General features: G+C 42.9%; 1 protein-coding gene across 3 annotated transcripts in view; it reads left to right on the plus strand.

Moving 5' to 3' along the window:
• The window catches only part of DMD (dystrophin), a 4652165-nt gene that overhangs the window by 4388197 nt on the left and 237763 nt on the right, over nt 1–26205 (plus strand). For all 3 annotated transcript variants that reach the window (XM_086934537.1, XM_086934536.1, XM_086934538.1), the window contains one exon: nt 10366–10532. In XM_086934537.1, coding sequence (XP_086790663.1) covers nt 10366–10532 — 167 coding nt within the window. The remainder of the gene's footprint in view (nt 1–10365; nt 10533–26205) is intronic.

The raw sequence follows: 26205 nt of genomic DNA on the forward strand, positions 1-26205 counted from the left end.
GAGGGGAAGATGCAAAGTGCACATGGCTGTTTGGCCAGGCCAAAATGGCCAGCCAAGCAGTCATGCCCATGTAAGTGCCCACCACTCCTCCTTTTGCTGGCTGAGACACAGCCAACTCCTTCCCCATAACCAGGAAAAATATCACGATAACCTAGTGTTATCATTTTCTTTTTCTTTTATCCACTGCTCAAAATGCAGTGGTGCGACGCTCCTCTGCCTTAGAGGAGGAGCTTCCGCTTTTCCCAAGTGATTACATGACTGTGTGAGTTGTTACATTGCCCTAGTTTTTCGGAGAATAAAGTTGTCTTTTTGTGCAGTGATAGTGATGGGTGACATGGTATGAAGCACCTACTTGTTTGGTTCTAATTTAAACATAATGTTCTGCAACATTTTCTTCTGCGCTGACTAGATCTTCGGTCGAGAGCGTAAATGGTTGACCTAGGGTACTGTAGACCTGTTTTTTAAGTGCTAGTGTCCGCATTTGACCAAAAAGCTTGTTCAAGTGACTCCAATTGTAAATCTGCATAATGTAACACTGCAACTTTACAGCATCCTGTGGGTTCCTGCATTCTGGTATTTGTAGGTACTCCACATGGTATTGCATAAACAATATCCCTTGTTAGAGATAGTACTGATACAGTCAAAAAGTTCTGGGTGAATACCTTTGCTGCTCTTTAATGGTAGATGTGGCTATAATAAATAATTAAAAGCATAATACTTTAATCACAGTGAGTAAGCCCTCAAATTGGTTTTAAGATGGCCGTCTGTCATCCTACTAGTTATGTTGCTAATATGCCATGAGTATCTTGAACATTTATTGTAATGTAACTGAATCAATGTATAGCTCTGCCTGCAACTGTTGGGTGCTCGCTGGGAAGTTAGTTAAATGCTCTATGCACAACTCCTATCTCACCCAGACAAGCTTACTGTCAGACAGATCAAAAAAGCCTTCTTGCAAAGTGTGCAGCTAGCTCACCAGTTGCTAACTTGGCCGAGCGCAAGGCTTAATTCCTGCACGAAGTAATGGTTTTCGAAAGATTCAGCAGAACAATGAAAAGGTCTAAGAGATGAAAAGTTTAATAACCTGAAAAAAGGAAAGGCTAGAACTAATAATTTTTTTATTAGACACCGCAATCGTAAATATAGCAATATTGCAAACCAAATATGGCATTATTAGTTATTTGGAAGGGAGATTCTGGGCAGTCCTTACAAGTCAAGAGACAGCCGAAAATGGATTCGAATTTTTTTAAAAAATGGTGTTCACAGGAGTCTTCGCAGGGCACGGTTATGTGGCTAAACCAGACCTTGGCCTTCCAGCAGCAGAGATGGTCTTGGTTGCTATTGAGCAAATGTACCTTAGAGTTTTTTCATTTGACTGTCTATAGCATTTCCCAACCAGGGAGTGGATTTTAAAGATGTAGTAGAAGCAGTATTTTGAATGTGTTTTTGCCTTCGGCCTAACTGGGTTAAATTGGAGAAGAGAAACAGTTTTCAATTTTGGAAAAAGCTGCAATTGCGTTTTATACCATGATGGCCTCCTTTGTCACACACCATTGCACACCTCCACATCAAAGTCTTCTCGCGTTCATAACTAATAGATCTCCGCACACCCAACACTGTACTCAAGTAATGTGTTCCTCTGGCCATACGGCTCTTTAATTCACACAACTACCCTGTGACGGAGCAGATCAGCTGCACAGGAATGAGAACTGGAGAATTTATAAGGACAAGTTGCCTTGACCTAAAAACACCCTTCCTCACCTGAGCTTTTAATCACATATAACTCATCTATCTTCATGGGGAAAATAAAATACGAGAACATGTTCTCCAATCTGGCGTGCAGCTTAGCCAAGGTTGTCACATATGCTATGATTGGGATTTGTCTCCAACAGGCTAGGAAATGCAGAAACTACCACAATTGTGCAAAATGTTCGTGTGTAGTCAGTGTAGCAACAAAGCTCACTGATGATTCGTAGCTAAATATGCAATCTTGAAAAGAGTAGGCCCGGGAGAAATTTGTATTCAACAATTCATAATTTGCATGTGATTTCGGGCAAACTAGTTGCATGAAATTACCGACATTACGCCATTGTGCAACTCTGTAATTTCAAATAAGTAGGTGTAAAAATCTTATTGTGGGCAAAAAAGTTTTGCACTAAAAGTGTCATCACATCCAGAATAGATGCTTGGAAGTGATTCATGCTAAAATATACAGCTACGTGCCCGATCTAGATTCCTTGTAATTTTCCCAAAATGTCATGTCATTCGGAAAAGTCAAATTTCGCAAATACAAGAACCAGTACCTTAATCGACACCATTAGCTGCTGTCTGCCCCAAATTTCTCGACAGCGTTAAGATAGCCACAAAAACTTGTAATGATTTTAAATCCACACTATTACAAAATGGCATACGTTTTTCAACAAACCTCTCAAAATAGTATTAAACAGCCTGCATCGCTTACACTCACCCAGGATGCTATTGTGCTTTTCTCACTACATTTCTTTCCTCACCCCCTTGCTTTAGTGATGTCTCAAAAGACGTGTGACGTCGGAATTAATGGACCAAAACAGTTTACATGGCCCCAATGTGTTTACATTTCAGTTTTCGTTTTTTGACGTGGACACTCGGCGCCTTTTTTAATAACCTATACGTGGCTGCAGCTGTACACATTTTTAGGTCTCGTAGCGAACACAGCGCGTCAGCGCTGTGTCTCCGCTAGAGATCTTTTGTTAGCGAGTGTGCTTCCCAGGAGACAGTTTCGGCCGCGCGCATCCTTGGAGTGGATTTGAAACGGGAACGCGTGGCCAGGCGCTGTCTCCTGGGAAGCGCAAGCACCACACACGCATGCGCATACACACACACAAGCGCCCATGCACGCACATACATACATACATACATACAGAGACACCCCCCCTGACACATACACACACACACACACGCGCACACACACACACAAGTGCACCGAGGTCCCCTCTCCCTCCCCCGCCGTCACCGTCGCATACACACACGAGCATACACGCACACACACACACACAAGTGCACCAAGCCCCCCCAGCCTTTTGAAACTTACCTGGGCAATGTCGGGGACTCTTCTCTCAGCACGCGGCGCCCAACCTCCTGCTAGCGCGGCCCCGGGTCTCCACACCGCTCACAGGAGCCCCGGGCCGCGAGACGCATCGACTCCGCCTGCCTCCTCTTCCGGTCTGGACGTGGCCCCGCCCCCGTCACAGGCGACCGTGCCTGACTTCCGAGGCGGCCGCGGCGGACTTCCGGGGGCATTAACCTTTGGTGGCCGATTTCTCCCCAGCAAGGGATATGCAAATTCTCACCAGGGTAAGATCTCTCTGAGCTTCTGAGGTTGAAATCAAAAGTTCCGATTATCAACAGATTTATTCATTTGTGCATTTAATTTATGTCTGAAACGTTATTCAGCGCAGGCCAGGCTCTTGTCTACGCAGGAGGTGATGACGTCAGCCAACCGTAAAAGGGCACGAAACCTGGGCTAACATCACCATCAGTTTAATTCTCGGTGCTGTAGGCTAACTGCCCATGTTACATTTCTATGACGCCCTTTGTGTTGAGTTGTCCATTTCACCACCGCCGGACTCCTGCACACACTCCTCCTTTCCCTCCCACCCTTCCACCCCGCGTATATCCACTTTTCGGTTGGGTTTCCTTTACGAGTTTCTGAAACAACATTTGATTGCGTTGTTGCTTCGTACCAATCAGAAGGCTGTTTAGCTGGATGAGCAGTGGGTTACTGGAAATGGCGGGAAAGACAAATACAAGGCGCACTTGTTCGCTTTTGCTACAGTAAGCTGGGGTGAGGGTAAACACCCTAGACATCCGCGGTGCGTTCATTTTTGCTGGGAATTTTTCAGAGTCCCCCACAGGGTCAGGACCACTTACGAAGGGGTCCATAAATCACTCGCACTTGTGACAGAGCAGCGTCGCATCTCACGCTCAGCGCTACATGTCTAACACCCTCCCCACAGCGCCGCGCATATGGCCGCTGCTGCCTCCCTTATGAACGAGCAAACGGGTCCTTTCATCTCGGGCAGTGAAATTCCAAGGGTTAGATAGACAGGCCCGTGAATGGTCCCTCCTTGTGAATGGTCCCTCCGTGACCCACACCCAGTCAGTGAGTAACCCGTCTGAAACGCCCACTCGCTGCTCCACAAACGTGGAAAATTTAGATTCCGTAGTAGTTCGCTTCCCAATTTTCCGGGTGCCTGTAGGCAAAACGAACAGACACGCGTGTCATAACATAATCTGACAAAGACAGGCAAACTCACGAGCCCCGGTATTTAATTTTGCTTTGCAGGGCTAGAGGGATATCTCCAAGTGGCAGTTGATGGGGCCAGGGTGGGGAGAGAGTTTTCAGGGGGCACAGCTCAATGTTTCTAGTTACAGAAAGTACACACATCTCGCACCCAGACACACATCACACACAAACATAGCCACGCACTGATACACACACCCCCAATTCAATTCAAATGTTCCTGTAGTTTAATCTATGGCCACAGGCCAAGCACACTTATATACGTAGCACCACTGCCATACACACACGGACACCATCACTGCCATGCACACACGGACACCATCACTGCCATGCACACAGGGACACCACCACTGCCATACACACAGGGAAACCACCACTGCCATACACATACACAGACACCACCACTGCCATACACACACAGACACCACCACTGCCATGCACTCACGGACACCACCACTGCCATGCACACACGGAAACCACCACTGCCATGCATGCACGGACACCACCATTGCCATACACACACACGGACACCACCTTTGCCATGTACACACAGACACCACCCCTCCCATACACACACGGACACCACCCCTCCCATACACACACGGACACCACCCCTCCCATACACACACGGACACCACCACTGCCATGCACACACAGACACCACCACTGCCATGCACACACAGACACCACCACTGCCATGCACACACAGACACCACCACTGCCATGCACACACAGACACCACCACTGCCATGCACACACAGCCACCACCACTGCCATGCACACACGGACACCAAAAAACAAAAATTATGCAAAGCATTGTCATTTACAATGCCAGTAACTCAAACTTAAATGCTGCGAGACCTATTGCATTGCAAATGCTTGTTTTGTCTTTCCAATTAGCTTGAGCTTTCAAAATTCACAGTACTTCAGCATGACTTGTAATAGACCTAAATTGCCCCATGATTGTTGAGTTCTTGAAAGGGCAATATTTGTTATTGTTTGTTATTGTTAGGTGTACTTGTAAAGCGCAACATTCATCCAACAAGGATATCACGGCGCTGCAGTATTGAGCAGTAAATCATGGGCAGTTACCAGAGACCACTGTTTATTCCGATATAGGGAATAATGCATTTTTTAATTTTTTCTTAAAGATAGGGTAACAGTCCGTACGTCGGAGGTCGATGGGTAGATCATTCCAACATTTGGCCGCAATGTGCGAAATTTAAAAGTAAACATTTCCGTTGCAGAGCATTCAAATCATGTATTAAGCTTTACATTTTAAAACTCTATTCTGGTCTATTTTATTGGTGAAAAGACGGATTTATAAAAATCTGGTTTCAGTAAGTGATGGGTTAGACATTACAATTTCCGTATCTGGCCAGGCCTCTGCTTCCAGGCTGAGTGGTCGCTCCCCTGCTGATGCTGCTCAGGTGTCGTTTCTGCAGCGCTTGAGCCCTGACCTGGTCTGCATTGACAATTGCTGCCTGCTGTGCGCTGCTTGCTGGAACTGCCGGTTTTGCATTGTAATTATAGTGTTTGCCGATTTGCCGATTTGAATTGCATTTGTGCTCACTGTGTGTTTGCCTCGCCGCTTTTTGTCTTCAGCTTTCGTTTGTCCTAGCGCTCCTGCCGCCCTGACCCCCCCACCTCCATTTTGTTGTTGTTGTCGTCGTCCTTTGCCCGCCCCGCCTCCCAGCTGAAGCGCCCTCGCCCCTCCCCCTCCACCATCCATTTATGGCCAATGGTCCCACGCGCAGCGTCCACGCGCTACGGACACGCCGAAGGTGCGCCAAAGGTAAGCCCGTCTACGCCCGTCCGCGCCTGGACCGCGCCCAGCGCCAGACCCCCTGCCCCTCGCGCTCCCCAGCCCCCCCGCATTACCTACGATGCCGCCGCCCTCCTAGCCCTTAACCTCGGTCGCGCCCCCAACTGCATCCAAGCCGCTCCAGGACGCACCCATGGATCGTTCTCCTGCCTCTCCTGCAAATTTAGCGGCACCGTCAACGTCTCCGCTCCGACCACACCACAGATTCCCGACCCCAACCACCTAGAATGCATCCTTCTCAACACCCGCTCGGTCCACAGGCACGCCATTGACCTTTGGAACCTACTTGACACCATCTCTCCAGACGTCGCCTTCCTAACGGAAACATGGATGAACGCCTCCTCCGCCCCTGACATCGCCATCGCTATCCCTGACGACTATAAGATTACACGCAAAGACCGCACCGACCAAACAGGAGGAGGAATCGCTATCGTCCACAAGAAATCAATCCGCATCTCAACCAGCTCTGACGCCAACCTCGCCAACTCCGAACACCTCCACTTCCAGATCCACATCGACCCCAAAACCACACTCAGAGGCACCCTCCTCTACAGACCACCAGGTCCCCGCGCAAAATTCAGTGAAGACATCACGGACTTCATCACTCCACACGCACTCCCCTCCAAAGAATACATCCTCCTGGGAGACCTGAACTTCCACCTTGAGAAGATTAACGACCGCAACACCGCCACCCTCTTAGACAACCTCGCCAACCTCGGACTTAAACAACTGGTCACCTCCCCCACTCACATCGCAGGTCACACACTCGACCCCATCTTCACCTCTAGCAACCATGTCTCTTTCAACCACACTACGGAGCTCCTCTGGACTGACCACAGCTGCGTCCACTTCACCTACAACAAGCCGAAACCCATCATCCACCTCCAACCAACTCTACAAAGAAACTGGAACAAAACCACCACGGAACAGATCTCCTCATCGCTCCTTCAAACCTCCCCAGCCCTCTCCTCTAACGCCAACGAGGCCGCCTCCAACCTCACCCTTTGGTTATCCAACACAGCAGACACCTTAGCACCACTGATAAAACGCCACCACAAAATCAAGAAGGCCTCATGGTTCAACGAGGACCTCAAGAAATCCAAGAAACTATGCCGCTCCCTTGAAAAGGCCTGGAAAAAAGACTCATCCACCAGCAACAAGGTCGCCTTCAAAAACGCCATCCGTACTCACCACCAACTGATCCGAAAAGCCAACAAAAACAGCTTTCAAGGATCGACTCGACAACAACGCCCACAACAGCAAGGAACTTTTCAACATCGTCAAGGAATTTTCCAACCCCTCGGCCAACTCCAACGACATCACCACCTCTCAAACCCTCTGCGACTCCCTAGCCTCTTTTTTCCACAACAAGATTGCTGACATCCACAACAGCTTTGACAACCAACCCGGAAGCCAACCCACCCTACCATCAGCTGACTATCTTCCCCCCGTTAACACCCTTAACGCCTGGAACCCAATCACCACTGAGGACACCATCCGCCTGATGAACTCCATCCACTCTGGATCCCCCACAGACCCATGCCCTCACCACATCTTCAACAAAGTAGACTCCGTCATAGCTCCGCACCTCCGAGACGTCATCAACTGCTCCTTCAACTCCGCTACCTTCCCAGAAGACTGGAAACACGCTGAACTCACCGCCCTCCTGAAAAAACCAACAGCTGACCCCACCGAACTCAAAAACTACCGCCCCATCTCACTTCTTCCATTCCCGGCCAAAGTCATCGAGAAAGCTGTCAACAACCAGCTCGCCGCCTTCCTCGAAGCCAACAAATCCCTCGACTCTTCACAATCTGGCTTCCGAGCAAAACACAGCACTGAGACCGCCCTCATTGCAGCAACTGACGACATTCGAACTCTACTGGATAATGGAGACACAGTCGCCCTCATCCTCCTCGACCTCTCTGCAGCCTTCGACACAGTCTGCCACAGCACCCTTTTACAACGCCTCAGAAACATCGGGATCCAAGGAAAGGCACTGGAATGGATCACCTCGTTCCTCTCCGGAAGAACCCAGAGAGTCCGTCTCCCACCATTCAAGTCCAAGGCCTCTGAAATCATCTGCGGCGTACCACAAGGATCCTCTCTTAGCCCCACCCTCTTCAACGTATACATGAGCCCCCTCGCGACCATCGCCCGCCAACATAACCTCAACATCATCTCTTACGCGGATGACACTCAACTGATCCTTTCTCTCACCAAGGACCCCAGCACCACCAAAACTAACCTACACAAAGGAATGAAAGAAGTCGCCGAATGGATGAAACAAAGCCGTCTGAAACTGAATTCGGACAAAACAGAAGTCCTCATCTTAGGTAAATCCCCCTCTGCATGGGACGACTCCTGGTGGCCGGAAGCCCTCGGAAAAGCACCCATCCCGACAGACCACGCACGGAACCTTGGCGTCATCCTGGACTCTTCACTTTCAATGAACAGACAAGTCAGCGCCGTATCCTCATCCTGCTTCAACATCCTTCGCATGCTCAGAAAAACATTTCACTGGATCCCCACCGACACCAGGAAAACAGTCACCCATGCTCTGGTCACGAGCCGACTGGACTACGGAAACACCCTCTACGCAGGTACCACCACCAAACTCCAGAAGAAACTACAACGAATCCAAAACGCCTCAGCCAGACTCATTCTAGACATCCCACGCAATGAACACATCTCTGGCCACCTTAAAGACCTCCACTGGCTACCCGTCAATAAGAGGATTACTTTCCGACTGCTTACCCACGCACACAAATCACTCTACGACATCGGACCAGATTGCCTCAACTCTCGACTGTCCTTCTACACCCCCTCCCGCCAACTTCGCTCTTCCAGCCAAGCACTCGCCACTGTCCCTCGCATCAACAAAACCACCATGGGAGGCAGATCCTTCTCATACCTGGCTGCCAAAACATGGAACTCACTCCCCGCCCACCTTCGCCTCACCCAGAATCACCTAGCGTTCAGAAAACAACTTAAAACGTGGATATTTGACAAATAATCCCCTCCCTAAGGATATCTAGCCCCCCTCCCCTCCCCAAGCGCCTTGAAACCCTCCGGGTATGTAGTGCGCTATATAAATTCTATGACTTGACTTGACTTGACATTTGTAAAGCTCTCTCTACTTTAAAGTTACCAGGTGTCTTAGGCTCATTTTTGAAGCGTTGTCGTGGGAAACGTCATTTACAACGCAGTGTTTACACCGCACAACCTTTACCACGCTGCCATTACAACGCAAGTCGTTACTACGACTTGCGCTGGATGGCGCTGTTGGTTAAGGAATATTGTAATTTTCTATTCCAACACCTTCCCTACTGTTACGTGGACTGGTGTTAGAATAGAAAATTAGAATAATCCTCAATCCGCGCCCTCCAACGCAAGTCGTTGTAACGACTTGCGTTGTAACATCCGCAATGTAAAGTACCGCGATCAAAAAGATCGCATTGTACTATCATACATCCGTTGTCGTACATCTTGTCCAAGAAATTGTGATATATTACATTGCAATACTGGGGAGTTGATTTGCTGACTCGATTTATATGTACATTGGCCCACAAAGCTCCGAAGAAGGGTCTTTGGCGCTTGCACGGCTTGTACCTTCCCAGTGAAGAGCAAATCTTGGCCGTGTGATTGTCAACGCATCCTTATTGTGGAGTACCAGAATGAACATGTGCGTCTGTAACCAACACTGTGCACCTTTTCTCTTTTTGTGTTCTCATGATTATGTGACAAGCTGTATATAACTGTACAACTTTGTGATTAGTGTCTTGGTTTATATACAATATTGAGTATTTTCTCAAATTGATGGTGCAGTCTTTTCTGTCATCCCTGTTAGCCCTTTTGTGCGATTTGAATTGCTATTTAGCTATCTAGTTAATGATATATTTCGAGTACTAGTCCACAGGAGCCGTTGTTTTTTTATATAATCTGTAACCAACACGGCAGGTACATCTCTGAGAAGAGTGCTTTTGCATCAATTACCGGTCACAGGTTAAAAAGCAAAGAAAATACAGCACATAGAAATTGCGAATTAAAATAAGAGTCTAAAGTGAATTGTTTTTATATGTTGTGATATATTGCTTGGCAGTGATTTATTTCGTTTTTGTTTCCCTTCTTTTCTCTTCCCTCCCCCAACCTCGTCCCTTCTTCCCCTCATCCTTCTTTTTCCAATCTTACCTTTCTTGGGTTTCCACGGTCCCGCTTTCACACCTCCCTTCCTGCACCCCATCCTTTTTTTTCATAGGCCAACAACAAGCCCGAAATTGAAGCCGCGCTGTTCCTAGACTGGATGAGGCTGGAGCCCCAGTCGATGGTTTGGTTGCCAGTGCTGCACAGGGTGGCTGCTGCAGAAACGGCCAAGCACCAAGCGAAATGCAACATCTGTAAGGAGTGTCCTATCATCGGATTCAGGTAGAAGAAAATGCACGCTGAAACATTATAGCTGCCAAGTCTGTTGCTTGCATGGATTAATAAAGAGAAACCTTTGATTTATTTGCATTGCAAAATGAGCATTGGCAAAACCAATACGTTTGACCTTTGTATGGCACATACGTATAACGTTTACAAACATAAAATCTATTGCACAGACAAAAGCACCTGAACAATGGAAGATATTGAAAAGAAGGGTTGTTTTTATTTTCTGTAGCATTCATTCTTCAGATGCATTTTGTCGGTGGTTGCTTCCCCATGCTGCCAGGATTGATTTCACATGGTAAATAGCCTCATCATGCTTCCAAAAGAGGTAGAGGGACACACCCGAACAGACAATAAGATAACCATGAGAACTATATACTCCTGTGGGCAGACCCTAGATGTAATGGATAAGGTCTCAAGCGATGGATGAAGGTTCCAGACCAAAAGGAGGCAATGACAGAAGGCGACTCACCCACAGACCCTTATAGTACATAGAGAATACAATGTGTTCACCGTGGACGATGCTAGTACCATACATGTCAAACCTAAAAAAAATATATTGTTGTGGTTATATCAGAAATAATACTGGATTGCCAACGGTTCTGGAGAAAGCAGCTTGTCTTCAAGATCTCTGCATATGTAGTACCCCACTGTCTGGAATTCATAGGTTTTTAATGAATCCCCATGCCTATATTCTAAGCCACAGAAAGCAGACAATTTGAAGTGCTACTTTTCTGCTCCATCATTTTATAATTGTGTTTACCATATTGCTTGGAGCTTTGTGAATTATTAAACTCGATAAACCCGGTTTCAATCCCTGTGAGCTTAGAATGAACAGAACAGTATCAAATCGAGCTAGAAAAGAGAACATATTACGTATTCTGCTTAGCAATAAAGGGAAATGTATAAACGTATTCTGCAAACTGTTAAGAGTTAGGGCACACTTGAGAAAAGATTAGCTTCTGGAATGTTTATATACAATGAAGTGGTCATGGATAATTCAGTGACCCTTGTTTGTGGACTAGCTTGTGGATTCGTATGGTAGCATCACACTTACCCACATTATAATGTAGTTACAGGGTATGAGTTTCATTTACTTCTCATTTTCTTCTTTACCGGTATAATTTATCCCACATTACGATTAACACACCACAGTATGAATGCTGGTCAGTGCTAAAAATCATTCGCTTCGAAATACCTCTTTTTGAAGTCGAAGTTTGCACTATATAAGAATAAAAAATAAATACATATATTAGATCCTACATTTTCATTATAGAAAAATCGTATTAGAACTTAATGTTTGCCTTTTGATTGTTTTAATTGATGTTGAGCTATGGGAAGCAAATCATCAATGGTAGAAATAAATACAAACCATTTGCTTTCTAGAGAAATGCTTAATATACATACCATCTCTGTAACATATACGGTATCACTTAAGCCGTTATTATCATGCAAAGCAGTCTGAATGGCGCTTTTAAAGGAAGAAGTTAATTCCATTGTTAAAGGCAAACACGTATTTTGTTTAGATGTTCACACCCCCTCTCCCCCCCCATGAATTGGTGGGCTCTTCTAAGGACATTTGAAACCTATTTATAACATGCTTATAATTAATGTGTAAAAGATCTCATGACTCCTTGGGTGTGATTTAACGTTTTAATTTGCAGTACACAAAAAAACGAAATACTGTAAAAGGAGCTGCAGTACAAATTTACTGACTGTTTTTGCCATGGCTCCTTGTGCTAAAATGAAGCTTCAATAGCGAACTGCAAGACCACTTTCTGAATCTCTTTTGTTGACTTGAACCTTTCTGCAGGGTCATTTGCAAACTTTTTACCTTCAACATTTTTTTTCTGAACCAGTTTTTTTTGGCTTTTAGGACTCTGTGCTTTTAGCACTGGTAACCAGTGCTAAAGGGTCTGTGTTCTCTTTTAAGCAAGGTAGAATTGGCTTACACCCAATTGGTAAATGTAATTTACTTGCAAGTCCCTAGTAAAGTATTACTGCTTGTACCCTGGACCTGTAAATTAAATGCTACTAGTAGGACTGCAACACTGATTGAGCCAACCACATCAAGTAGTCCTTTAAACATGTCTCAGGCCTACCATTGCAGCCTGAATGCAGTTTTCAGACTGACATTTCATTTTGGCAAAATAAACCTTTTGCCAGGCTGAAACCTTCCTTTCAAATACGTATAAATCACCCCTAGTGTAGGTCCCGAACAATCAGAGGGCAGGGTGTAATGTTTGAAAAAATATTTACATGTCCTGGTTGTGAAAAACTATAAAATTCGTTTTTCTCTACTGCAGGACAAGCCTCTCTCGTAGGATAACATTGGAGTTACCTTGTTACCTTTAATAAGCCATCAATATGGGAGCAGGTACACAGGTTGAGTTTGTTGTATTAGAATTGTAAATGAAAGCCATCTTTAATAGTAAAGTCTGCTTTTTAATCACAGTTCTGACAATGCCACTTTCAGAAAGTTGGCATTTTTTTGTCCTAACCAGTTGGTGCCTGTAGCCTGTTCCTGTGTCACATGACGAAGTGCAGCTCATTGTAAGAAATTGGGTTGTTGGTTGATTGGGGTGTGAACCCGGTCAAGCAGCCATTCTTGTCAGGGTGAGTCACGAGCAAACCCCAAATTAACCTGTGCTCAACCGCCTGGTAGCTTAGCACGGAGCAGTCAGGCTTAACTTGGAGGCACACGTCTCATTGGCACAACTCACATATCTTACCAGATGTATGTTTTCCACCAATTGCTATATCAGCCACAAAATATCCCAACATCTCAATTTTTATCATTCCGTAACCACCAGGTTTTTACATCTATTACCATTAATTTCTTCCCTTCAGAAAATGTTCTCACAATTGTCTTATTGGAAATGATAGTGATGTGTGAACATGAATCAAGTTTCATTGGGACCTGCACATTATCAATGGTTATTACCTCAGAGGGAAACAAATTGCTTGCTTCACCTATTTGTAATACAACTTCCTGGCATGCTTTGTAACTTTTACTCCAATATGTTGTCTTTACTCTATTCCTACAACACTTGCTAAAATAACCCCTGATCCCACAGGAATTGCACACCTGGGACAACGCTGGACAAGATCTAGCATTAGCTTTATGGCCCTAAAGTCCACATATGAAATATGTACTCTTAAAATATAGTTAAGACTTCTTCTGTTTCTTACCTTCTGATTTCACTTTCTTCGAGGAGTTCTTATGCATTTTAACTTCAAATACCCCGTCACACTTTCTTTTTCCACACACCACCCCCTTTTTTGCCTGAAGTTCCCCCACACTTCAACATATGTTCAACACGTTTAGCAATTAACAGAACTTCCTCAAGTGGCGGCTGATCTTTAATCCACAGTTCCTGAATTATCTTATCCCTATTGCAAGGCAACACAAACTAGTCTTGAATTCTCTCTTCAACTGCCCCACCAAACTTGCATGTCAAAGCCAGTTTCCTTAGGCTTGTAACAAACTCCTCTACCGACTCATCCTGAACGTGACTCCTCAATCCAAAGTGGTACTTTTCCAGAATAGCACTGTCATGTGTCAAATAATGATGATCTAGCTTGGCCATGGCTATTTCAAATTCATTAAGATCAGGCATTTCAGCTTGACTAAGTTCTGGCAAGTACTCAAAAACATCTGTCTTCTCCACACCTAGACAATGTAACAAAAGTGCATGTTTCCTCTCTGCACTAAGGTTTGTGCCACAAGTGTGTATGATTGCTAAAGATTTTCTTCCATTTGGCCCATGTAAGTATAGGCTCTCTAGGAGATGGTAAGAAAAAGGAAGGAGTTGTGGCATTCTACATGTTTGCTGTAACCCATAGTAATCGCACATCTAAGCCTATAAAGTAGCAACACTCCTTGCAAAATAGCACAAATTAAAAATTAAAGGTGTGTGTATCACCACTGATAAATATATACACACACTTCCAATAATATTAAAATTAATAGAAAAAAATAAACTACAGAGGTGTGTATGTCACTATTGTTAAAAACGAGTGCAAGCACACAAAACCGCAATGATGTGCATGTCATTGCTGGATCATCGAGTGACATGTAGCAGCATGTTCACCTTACATCTGCAGCTCGGGAAGAACCAATGAACAGAGCAGCTCACCCTGTTGCTCGCCCTGCTTGTGCATGCACACCTCAGACGGAAGCAATATGATGGCCGCCAAACAACTAAACGGACGACTCTGGCACACGTCTGCAAACATTGAGATGCTGTGACTGCACAATGCAGGTACCGCACGCTGGTCTGGCACAAGATTGATGTTACGCCTAGCCTTCACATACTTCCCATTCACGTGATTGCAGCTTCCTCACCAGTTCCACTCCGGTCACAGTTTATGTTGGGAGCACATGCAGAGTTTGAAACAATGTACTGACACAACTGAAACCGCAAATTGCAGACCGACCTTCTGTGCTCTCAGACGCCCTGCTCCAGGGCGTGCTGCTCCACTGTACATAAATAGTAACTCCATCACGGAGTTGGATGGCAAAATACACCACCAAACATCAGGGTTGCCTTTTTGAGGTGTTTGGCAATGCCACAAACTCAATCCCACCCAATCTCGTCGCCAGACAGCTCTTTTGTGATGTGACATATTTTCAGATACCTCGCTGCATAAATGGACAGTTTGTAAAAAGTTACAAAACACTCTAATTTATTAATATTAATGGGGGTGAATCAGCTTGCAGGTGAATGCTAGGACGGAGTCCTGTTTGGTACAACAGGCCTCCATCTCAACATTATCTTTCGGAATGTGCCACCATTTTTGAGCCACAATGCCCAGGGCTTTAAATTATGCAGAAATGAATGAATACAACCATGTCCATTCAATTGGCTCTAGTTCCAAAGCAGATGAAAGAAAATACTGTTCCCAGTTTTAAGCCATGCTGCACTTGAGTGATGACCTTGCTAATTCATGTGTTGGCTCTAATGCTCTTTGTGGCTTTAAACATTAAATCTTGCTTTGGTTTCCTCCTAAGAATGTGGTAGATATGAATAATGTAATTAAATTTGGTGCCTACGTGTTTTACTTTAACATGATCAATGAAGGTCTTGTCACTCAAGATCAATGTACTGGCTTGTAGTGTCTTTTATGTGACTAGGGCCTTCTTGAATTATTGCAGCCTTTCTGGATGCAAATGTCCCATTTAAATGTATACGGTATTGAAAGGATCCAGATCGGCATACATTTGTTTTCTTTGTGGTAACAAAATAACAAATGTCCGTAACAAGTTGCCCAACATGAAAACCATAGACATAATTTGCACTCTGAACTTTTGAGCAAGTTTACACTTTTCAGTAAGGTAGAGACTTATAATAAAACCCCATGAAAAGTATGTGATTTTTTTTATAGCTAAAGATATAATTAAACCTATATTAATGTTACAAAATATCTAAGAAAAATAGTACATATTTATTATTTAATTAAAATTTTTTGATAAACTATTTTAAATTGAAAAAATAATGTAGCAAATGTTATTAATGAAATGTATTCTATTAAATATAGAAATATGATTTCTTTCTGTATATATTTTAACATTTGTCATACCATTTATTCTAGAGGGTATGCTGTGACAAGATCGGAGACATGTTATTTATGCTTGAAGGTATAATGTAACAATACGGGAGAAAAGTTATAGTAAAATTAATAAAATTGTGTGAGTAAAATGAAGAAAACTGTATAACATGTCAGATATTTTTGAAAAAAAGTACATTTCTAATATGAAACAAAATGGAAGAACGTGTAACATTAAAGTTAAATTTTTTTAATGTCCCCTTTTGGGACTTCAGCAACATAAATAGACTAAGGAAGGTTAGCTCCCTTGTGCTTGTGGTTGGATTGAAGTTGGGACTTGAGCCAGTCAAAGGTTTTATTTTCTGACTTTATATATATATATATATACACATCAGGATTCCACTCTCCACGCCGCATGTCCCAGCGCTCGTAAAAGATGAGAGAAACGGACTCTCTATTTCAGCCAGCAGCCGCTGGTAAATTTATTTAATTATTTTTTGTGCATTGCTGTGTTCAAAACCAAACGTGTTTCAGCGATCCCAGTCGCCTTGCTCGCTGGTAATTTCTGTTCTAAAGCCCTCCACACCTTTAAATTAAATACAACCCAGTGATTGGTTGCGACCACATAATAAACATGGATGAAATCCTTAACAACTAGCATCAACTGTGAGGGAGTATCTTTGTAGAAGACAGACTTCGATATAAAAGTGCTGTCTCTATTTTTCAGTTACTAAAATATTTTGTAAACCATTCACACATTAAATACATTTATATATATTAACTTATATAAATATCAAGCTAAAATAAAATAAGCCATTTCATTTCCTGTGCAAATACGCATATGTGTGACTTCCTCTTTTGAATCAAAGATACAGTATTGTCCTTTTAGTATTTCATTATTATGTTAAAACCAAACCAATGACGTTCACCCTAAATAGTGCAAAGTGCAATTTCTAAAGTGCTAACAGTAAATATTTTCTCACATAGTGCAAAAGGTTGATCTCCCAGCCGGGAGTTTTAAAACAATCTTACACTGAGTCAGAATTAATATATTTACATAAAAGGGAGGGAATCAGGGATTTCGGGCAGACGACTAATTTCATTATTGTTAATTAATATCTGTACAAATACTTTTTTCAACTCATGGAATTTGGACTTAAAGTTCATAAAGCTATGTCCATTTTGTAAACCTCAACTTGTAATTTCTGTTATAACATGTTTCAGTTAGACCTCGTTTTCTACATTTCCTGGGATAGATATTTTAGCCAAAACATCAGTTACATAGGGACTTTCATTTATCTGTATATACTTAACAATATATTAAAGTGTTGTGTTTAATCCATCCATTTTTTACACAGTCTCCAGTAAGCCTTGTACTTTGCATAAAAAAATAGATACAAAAACATTCACTATATATAAAATCTAGAATAAAAGATTTGACTAAAAATCCATAGTGCTAAAAATTAGTGCATCAGGCTATACTATCTTTTAATCACTATCCTATCTCATTATGAGTATTATGGTATAGTGGCTTATTTTGAATATATATATTGTGTTAGCTCATTACAAGAAATGGTACAGGTCTTCACAAATATTACGGCCCCGCGGGCTCTTAGTGTCCAGGTCCACTATGTAACTGGTTTGTGGGTGACGAAGTTGTTTTTCTCTGTCGCCTCCCCTTTTGTTGCTCGGAACGCTATCAATGACAAAGTAGCTAAGTACGTTCAAGTTGATGCCGTGTTCTGCTTTGACATGTCTAGCTACAGGGTACGTAGGGTCAGAATTTACTGTGGCCCTTAAATGTTGTAATATTCTTGCCTGTACTGGAAGCTTCGTACTCCCGACGTATTTTAATCCGCATATACAGGTTAAAACATACACCGCATATTCAGTTTTGCACGTAAAGTGCCCTTTTATTCTAAGTGGACGATCTGAAAATGCGTTGGTGTAATCTGCGGTATTGGTGCCAAATTTGCAAGCCCAACATGAGCTGCATTTAAAAAAGCTGTTCCAGGAGGGAAACCAGTTTACTTTATTGAATATTTCTGGACCAGTTTTAACTAGATCTGATCTCATAGAATGAGCTTTGCGAAAGGTAAAGTTGGGTTTATGAACATAGATTTCATTGAGAATACTGTCTGTCATCACTATTGGCCACTCTTTATTCATTATTTTTCTGATGGTCTGTGATTGCCTGCTGTAAGTGGATATAAATCTACATGTTTTACTTGAACTCTCCTTATCACCGATTTCATTGAGCGGAGAAGTATCTGCTCGGGTGATAGTATCCTGCTTTTTCTGTAGGAGTGTTCTTCTTTCCAGTTTGTTGGCCTTGCATAGAGCTGCTTTTAAATTTCTCTCACTGTAGCCTCTCTCTAATAGCCTCTTTTTTGCTATCAATAATGCCTCCTCACAAGCAACTCCTGTGCTGCAGGCTCTCTTAATTGTAAGGAATTCACCATAGGGTAGGCTCGCTATGGTATGATGGGGGTGAAAGCTACTGGCGTGAAGTAGGGTATTACCTGCTGTAGGTTTTTGGAAAAGGCTGCTTTCAATGACATTTGCCCTGATGGTAACCAAAATATCAAGGAAGCTAATGGAGGTGGAGTCTATGTGATGAGTGAATTCCAGATTAAGTGTATTCACATTAATAGTATCAACAAATCTCACTGCTTCTGCACCCCTCCAAACGATAAAAATATCGTCTATGTATCTCCATAGTTGTATAATATGTTCGTCATACAGTGCTTTATGTTCCCCCTTGAGGACATGCTCCTCCCACCAGCCTACATGTAAACATGCAAAGCTGGGGGAGAAGCATGCCCCCATAGCTACACCCTGTTTTTGTCTATATACCTTTCCATCAAAAAGGAACCTGTTGTTGTGTAGGCACCAATAAATCATTTTCAATAACATTTTGTTATGGCTATAACATTCAATATTGCGCTGTTTCAAGTAGTGTTCTACTGCGGCTAGGCCACCATTGTGTTTGATGCTTGTATACAGGGATTTAATATCCAATGTTAGCAACAGGTAATCATTTTCCCAGTGCACTTCATTTAGTTTAGCTAAAAAGTCACGGGAGTCCTGTATGTATGAGGGCAATCCTATGACAAAGTCTTGTAGGAAAAAATCCACGTATTTTGACGTCTTTTCAAAGGTACTGTTAATAGCGGAGATTATCGGTCGTCCTTGTAGAGGATCGGTCCCCTTGTGTACTTTTGGGATGAGATAAAATGTGGGTAGGGTGGGGTGAGCATTCAATAAAAACTTATTTTCATCCTTTGTAATTAACCCCTCTCTTACCCATTTACTAAATTACTTTTTGTAGTCCTCATTCACTTTATGGACGGCTGCTCCGTTTGAGATTTCATAGCATTCTTCTTCATTTAGATGCCTAAATGCTTCATCTCTGTACACCTTTTTGTCCCAAAGGACGATATTACCCCCTTTGTCCGCTCTGTTGATGACCACAGAGTCATTATTTTTCAGTTTGTCCATGAGTTGAAAGTATCGTTTATCTTTGTCCTTAATTTTTGATTTGGTGATGCATGTTTTTTTGTAGAGTGTCTTCAATTCATCAATGACCCTTTCGTGGAACACGTCTATTGTGTCCCTTGGCATTACTGGGACAAAGGTAGATGGGGCTTTGAACGGGCTATGTCCTCCCCTCCTCATTTGGATATTTTCCTCTCCCAATAATTCTTGTGTACTGGGGGTAGCCTCTTCCGATTCCTCTGTTCTCAGATTATGTAATGTCCGTAATAGAGGGATTTCTTTAACTGCAATGCCTGTTGTCACATGTAATTTTTGCACTGCCACCCGTGATTCTGCCACTCCAGGTTTTTTGATAGCGAAGTATTTACTCAATTTTAGTTTTCTTATGAATTTGTAGACATCTACCATTGTTTTTGTCAGACTCCACGCTGCAGGATCCGGCTGATGTACATAAAACTCCACCTCCCGACCTCACCAACACACTGGTAAAACACACAGTGGGTTCGAGCGATAGGGCGAGGGAAAACAATAGACCAAGGAAGGGAAAGGAAGGGGGCAGCTGGGAAGGGATGGCTGAAAGACAAGAAAACAGAGTGCTGGTTATAACTGTTCACTGAGAAACCCCTGCTCTCGTTTCACTCTCTCTACGTATGTTAAAGGGTTCACCTTTCTTGAATCAACGCTCTCCACCTCCTCCCTGTACAATGGGTGTGTATGTAGCTGCACCAATAGTCCCTATGGAATATAAACAACAATTACTCTCAGTTCACCACTAGAATAAATGTGCAATTATCAGTATCCTGGTTATACCTACCCCTCCTTGAATAAACCGTGCTCTAAATAAAACGTGTGTAATTCCACCAACTAAGTGTATCCAAATCAAATGTTAGTCTCTTACAAAGAGTAATTCTGTTATTTCCAGAAAGAACAAGTATACTCCTTAAGGAATACGGCAAGACGTAGCTTCCTACTACTGTCTTCCGCTCCCTTCAAACAAACTCCGATGCCTCTCAAATAACAATGCTCCAAACACGGCAAGATGTAGGGTTTCCCACTATCTTCCGCTTTGGGAATTGGCCCAAAAACACTAGTGCTTTACTTCGTAGCGGCAGTGCGCAGAAGGCTGGCCCCACTACACTCCGCTCTCCGTTGTTAACACCACACGGATTCCACTACAATTATAGGCAGTCCTTCATTCGCATGATAAGCATCACAGTTAAGTAAATCCAGCAACGCGTTAAACCACACGCGTTGCGTGCAAACTCACAGCACTTGAGCCGCTTCCTTAATGTCCGCTCTTCCTCCGTTGCTTGTTCCTATCCTTTCTGCCACGATGATGGATTAACAGCAGGAACGTCAGGAGGAAAACAAATGAACAGGAAACACCGTTCCCGCTCTAATTGGCAGAATCCAATATACTCCGCAATACTAGCGCGTTCCCCTTTCACGCGCGCTGGAGCCAAAATGACACGGACAAAACTTCTCTATACAGGAACCAAAGAGAAGACAAGAGACAGCGCTCTACTATGGAACAAAAAGCACTGTAGGTCACAAAATCACGAACAGGAAGCGATGGGTCCACCCAGCTTTATAGGACCACGCCCCCTGTGTAAGCATTCTGGGATTTGTAGTTTTTAACGTTAGGTAGGCGCCTTGGCAGATCCTGACAGTTTTTATAAAGTTAAAATTGCTTTCGGGGCAGTAACTTAAACCCAATGCTAGTAATGGTTTCTCTGCTTCAATGAGTTCTATATTTTAAGGTTGACAATTGTCCGGTCTACATTGGTGTTCAATGGGAGCCTTAGGTAAACAGAAGAACATGAAGCAAGAAGGCACCCGGTGGGAGAAGGTGCCTTCTAATGGTAAAGCAGGGTGCAAGGTTGTCAGATTGTGCTCGATGCCATTCCTCTGTCATCTTTTTTTGCTGGTTTTATGGAGCTCCGATTTTTTTCTTTTAAAAAGAACCATCCAGTGAATGATGCCACAGTAGATCTAAAAGTACAAGCTGGCCTCATCAAACAATAGACCATTTTAGACTACCCTATTTTGGTGATTGTTAGCTATGCAGAGCAGGGAAGAGGGACCTGTTCTTTTACTTTACACTATCTGGCCCCTTTAACTGAAGGTACTAGTTAGAACTGTACCTCCCCCTCTACCTTACAACACAAATCTCACCATTATGTCACCCAGACATCCTATAGTGCCTGCCGGCAAACAGAACACATACTCCATCCTCTGACTCTTCTTACCTCTGCGTATCATACTCTTTCTTACGTTTCATGAGCTATCCATTTGAGACTTACTGACGGCCCATTGCTGATCTTGTTGCTCAACCCAGCTACCCTTTGACACTTTACCTTGTGGTGTTCCATCTCACAGCTTTGTTCACTGCATGCGTGGCAAAGTCCTCTCAGTATGCTGCATGGGCAACTGCATCCTGCTCGGGCTGTAGTCTTGAAGGTTTCTGTTCGCCATTCATTCTGCTCTCCCCCACTGCCGATCATTGACATGAAAGAGGACTGATTTATGTGTGCGGCTCATGCAGTGTATTATTTGAATATGAACAACATATTAGCAAGGTAAGCATATTCTACAGCCAGCTGAGAGGTACTTGTTTGCATCAGCCATTATTTCTGGAAGGTCAAGCCCCAATTTAGCACGTTCATTTGGGCCTAAGGAACTCAACATTTAGTCAGACCCTCCAGGATTTCGCGATTTGCAAAAAAATTGCAAAATCAGCAGTTTTGTCAAACGGCTGCAATTTTTACAAAACTGCCCAGGAAATTTGGAAAATGCAATTATTTTTTTTCTTTGACTAGCTTGTGAAAACACAAAATATATTTTCACCTCTCAATTCCCAGCTTTTGGGAAACAAGGACCTCTTGTGGCTTTCATATGATGTCCATAATATTATTCGTTTTTGTTTGTGTGATGTTTCATCACAAACCCTGTGTGCTGTTGTTGCATCGCTCTTCAAAAAGTTAAAAACGTTGTCTTTTGTGTAGGCACTGGAAAGAATTAGAACAGAGGAATTAGTGTCCTGTATACAAGAATGCGTGGATTTACAAGATGCGGGTATGTGAGCAATGTAAGGAAAGATTAAGGATCTGCAAAATAGACAGCGCTGCAATAATGTACTAATTTTGGGGAGGCACTAGTGACTAGATGATTTGTGGTCAGTCTATTTCAGAAAGCGGTCCCTGAGCTTTCTGACTAGGACTGGGGCCCTCAGATACAGTGGGTTCATTAGTTTCTGCTACAGCAGAATAATCCATCATATCTCTGCTCAAAATATCCTAAACCTATTTTGATCTATATTGGCAATTTTATTCCCCAGCAGGAGATTTATTCTAGAGCTAATCCCTCAAATCTGATCAGCGTTGACACAGTCAAATTTTTGGTGAGCTCTAACTTCTGCTGTCATATAGTTGAGCACAGATGGAGTCTCAAGAAATGTATTTTACTGATAAAAGAGCTGGAGTTTCTTCAAGAACCAGCATGGCTGAAAGTAAGCTGGTGTGGTAAAATGATGGTTTAAGAAATCAAAATCTGTTGTGGCGACACACCCCTAAACACCAACATTAATGCAACTAACGTGACTGATGAGACTCTCAGAACTATTGGCAGCTCCTCTAATTCTATTTAATGTGGCTTTGGGTGGATCACAGCTGGAGTAACCACCAGACTATTTATCTCGCGATCTTAGGGAATGTAAGCACATAGACAGACTGTGGACATAATGCTATTTGGACCATGTACTTGTAGCGGAAGACAGAGAAGTCTAATGCTGTACTACCTGGGCCAGGCATACTGTCGTACTCAAACAATGAATTATTTGTGTGCATGACTGGTAAAGGCAGGAACAAAGTCTATGAAAACCTTATTATTTGTATCGAATATAGTTATCAATTCATTTCCATGGTTTGTGAAGTGCCCATCTGGCACATATTGGCCAATGCGGAGCTCCACAGAAAAACAGACAAAAAGTTGGTGATTTTTTATGTTTGGTTGTAAATATGATACCTTTACTTTTGACTTGGGGCTTAGTGCAGGCAAACATACAGATGTAAATGCTCATCAAGCAGATACACATACTTTATAAAATACATATGCAATTATGTGTTAAATGTCGTATCACTAACTTTGCAGCTCACTTTTCTACAGATCTTTCAGTTCGCTCCTCTAGTGCTTGTGCTCTGTAGATTACGGTGTGCCTTATGAAGACACTTCCAAGCCCCACCCTCACTGAATGCTGTCATGACAGAAGAATGCGGGCAGTATGGTTCTAGGAGGCTTTAGCCAGTCCTGAGTGATAGCTGGTGTGTTCCGTCATGGCCTACTGTAAAAGACCCAGCTGGTGCAAGTGATTGCAACTTGGTATTCTGCTTCACACTGACAACTTCCTCTTAGGTTTTATGATGCCTCTGTGTATTATGCACAAGGAATGTTAGGTGTTAGGGTGTTAGGGGTATGCTCAAGTCGACCTATGTGGACTGGACCAGGTAGGCAGGAGGTGACCTTCCTATGCAGTCTGTCTCTCTTATTCGGATCTGCCACTACGATCCTGCGCCTTCGGGTGCATGAGGAAGAGGCTAAAACAGTTTCCACTGAATTCAGGCAGAAAACGAATGATTATGACTAAAATAAAGTGCTGCAATAATGCTGCAACATTTCCATATTTGTGTCGCTAAATTTGCTAATCCATGCCGCAATATCCTGGGGGATCTGTTTATTGGGGGGGATATGCCCAACCTTCTTGCAATTGAAGAGTAGGTATAAGAAGATATCTTCTGGGGTCTGTGCTAAGCCAAATGAGTTGAGTTTAAGAAAAGACTGAGTGTGCCCTCAAAGCCACTTACACTTAAAGTAAGTCTTAGATAAAACACATGCAAAAATCTCTGACGTGCAAAAACAAATCTCTGCTGGAATGTGAAAAATGAATGAAATCACCACATTAAGATAAGTCATAACACTATCTTTTTCCTTGAACCAGAAAGGAACTTCTGTGTTCTAGACTGAACTGTAAAGCAGTTGCCACTACACCTAAGACCGAGCATACCGCTTCATGCTTCATTTCCCCAAGTTCTTCCGATTCATTTTTACTACTGTCTACCTTTGAGAATGAGAGCTCCTGCCAATATAAAGACTTAAAAAATGTATTCACTTAAGTCTCTGAATGGCGCCTGCTTTAAAAGAACTAAGCAGAAAGACAACTTTGGACATTGGTCACAATCTTTGACACGCTGCCAGGTCTTTTTAAAAAATGTGGTTCTATCTTTGACCCTTGACCTTTTTAAATCCCTCGTTAAGCCTTTAATGTTTTTCTGAACATTTTTCATACCTCTTATGTTATTGGGATCCTGGAATGAACTTGTGTAAGGTTTTAGTACTAAATTTTGATTGGACCGCTGCCATTTTTTATCCTTAGTAGGTATTATGGTTTCTTTCAGTCCCAAGTAATTTCTAGCTATAAATTATTATTTTTGAAACTTCTTGTTTCTGGGTTGGTTTACTTTACCTCTGAGGTTGTTTTGTGAATGTATGTGTTATTCCCAATTTTTACTAGCAGATCTGACATTTCCAAGAGAGTGATCCAGTGGTAGCTTGGGAGACTTTGGTACATCTCTGTGTGACTAGCCTAGTCAAAGTAATGTGGAGACTCGGATAGAAAAGATTTAAACATTTGGCTCTTTTAACACCTCTCTGATAAAGCCCATGTCGCACACATTGACTTGTAATAAAGGTCTGCTTTGGAGGCTCGACCAATTACACCAAATTAATGTGCTACTCCATGGCAAAACCAGTGGCTGGCCATGGAAGTAGCTTGTCTTGCGAATGGTTAACACGATCACCCAGGCTACAATGTCCCTAACAATGCACATCTCTTCTTGAAATGGTTCTGTTGGTTAGATATCATTTCGAAATAATTCAAAGTGCCCAGGTAAGTTGCCATAGTGAGCAAAATGGACTGAGGTACTAGCCTTTGTGCCCTCATCTCAGGAAGTCCCCGATATCTAATATTTTGATGTGCTGTGATGGGGAGCCTACGCATGCAATTTTGTCTTGCAAATATGTCGTTTAATACAATTATTAATGAATCAATTGATTGAAACATATATCTCGTGAAAGGCTTGATAAGTCCAGTATTTATTTCGATTTCACTTTCAAATGTTTCGACGTTCTTTGCTTTTTATGGTGTAAGCTGGAATACAGTTGAAACCTGGTGGCAGTATTTTATATGAATACATCCAGAGAGTGCTGTCACTAACTGTCTTGCTTGTTTGTGTATACTGAGATACACAAAAGTCTACTTTATCAAATATGCAGGCACCTATTTTTATGAAAAGCCAGGCTGTTGCAAACTGTTAGCCATTGAAATAGAGTTTGTGAAAATCTTCAAGCTGTGTTTTAGCCACTTTCGACCTTTACCTTTTAAAATGAGGGTAAATGTCCACTTACCTTCAAGTGTTTCCTCATTTAAATGCCTGGCTTTAAGTTTTGCAGTTTTTTCCTAATTGTGTAAATTATCTAGTCGAGACTGCGACTCCGCTTTGACCCCAGCAAGAGTCTTTCACGTAGTCTTTTCTTGAATACTAATTATTACCTTCATTATACCTAAGTT

Source organism: Lissotriton vulgaris, chromosome 8 (assembly GCF_964263255.1).
Source record: "Lissotriton vulgaris chromosome 8, aLisVul1.2, whole genome shotgun sequence".
Taxonomy (NCBI): domain Eukaryota; kingdom Metazoa; phylum Chordata; class Amphibia; order Caudata; family Salamandridae; genus Lissotriton; species Lissotriton vulgaris.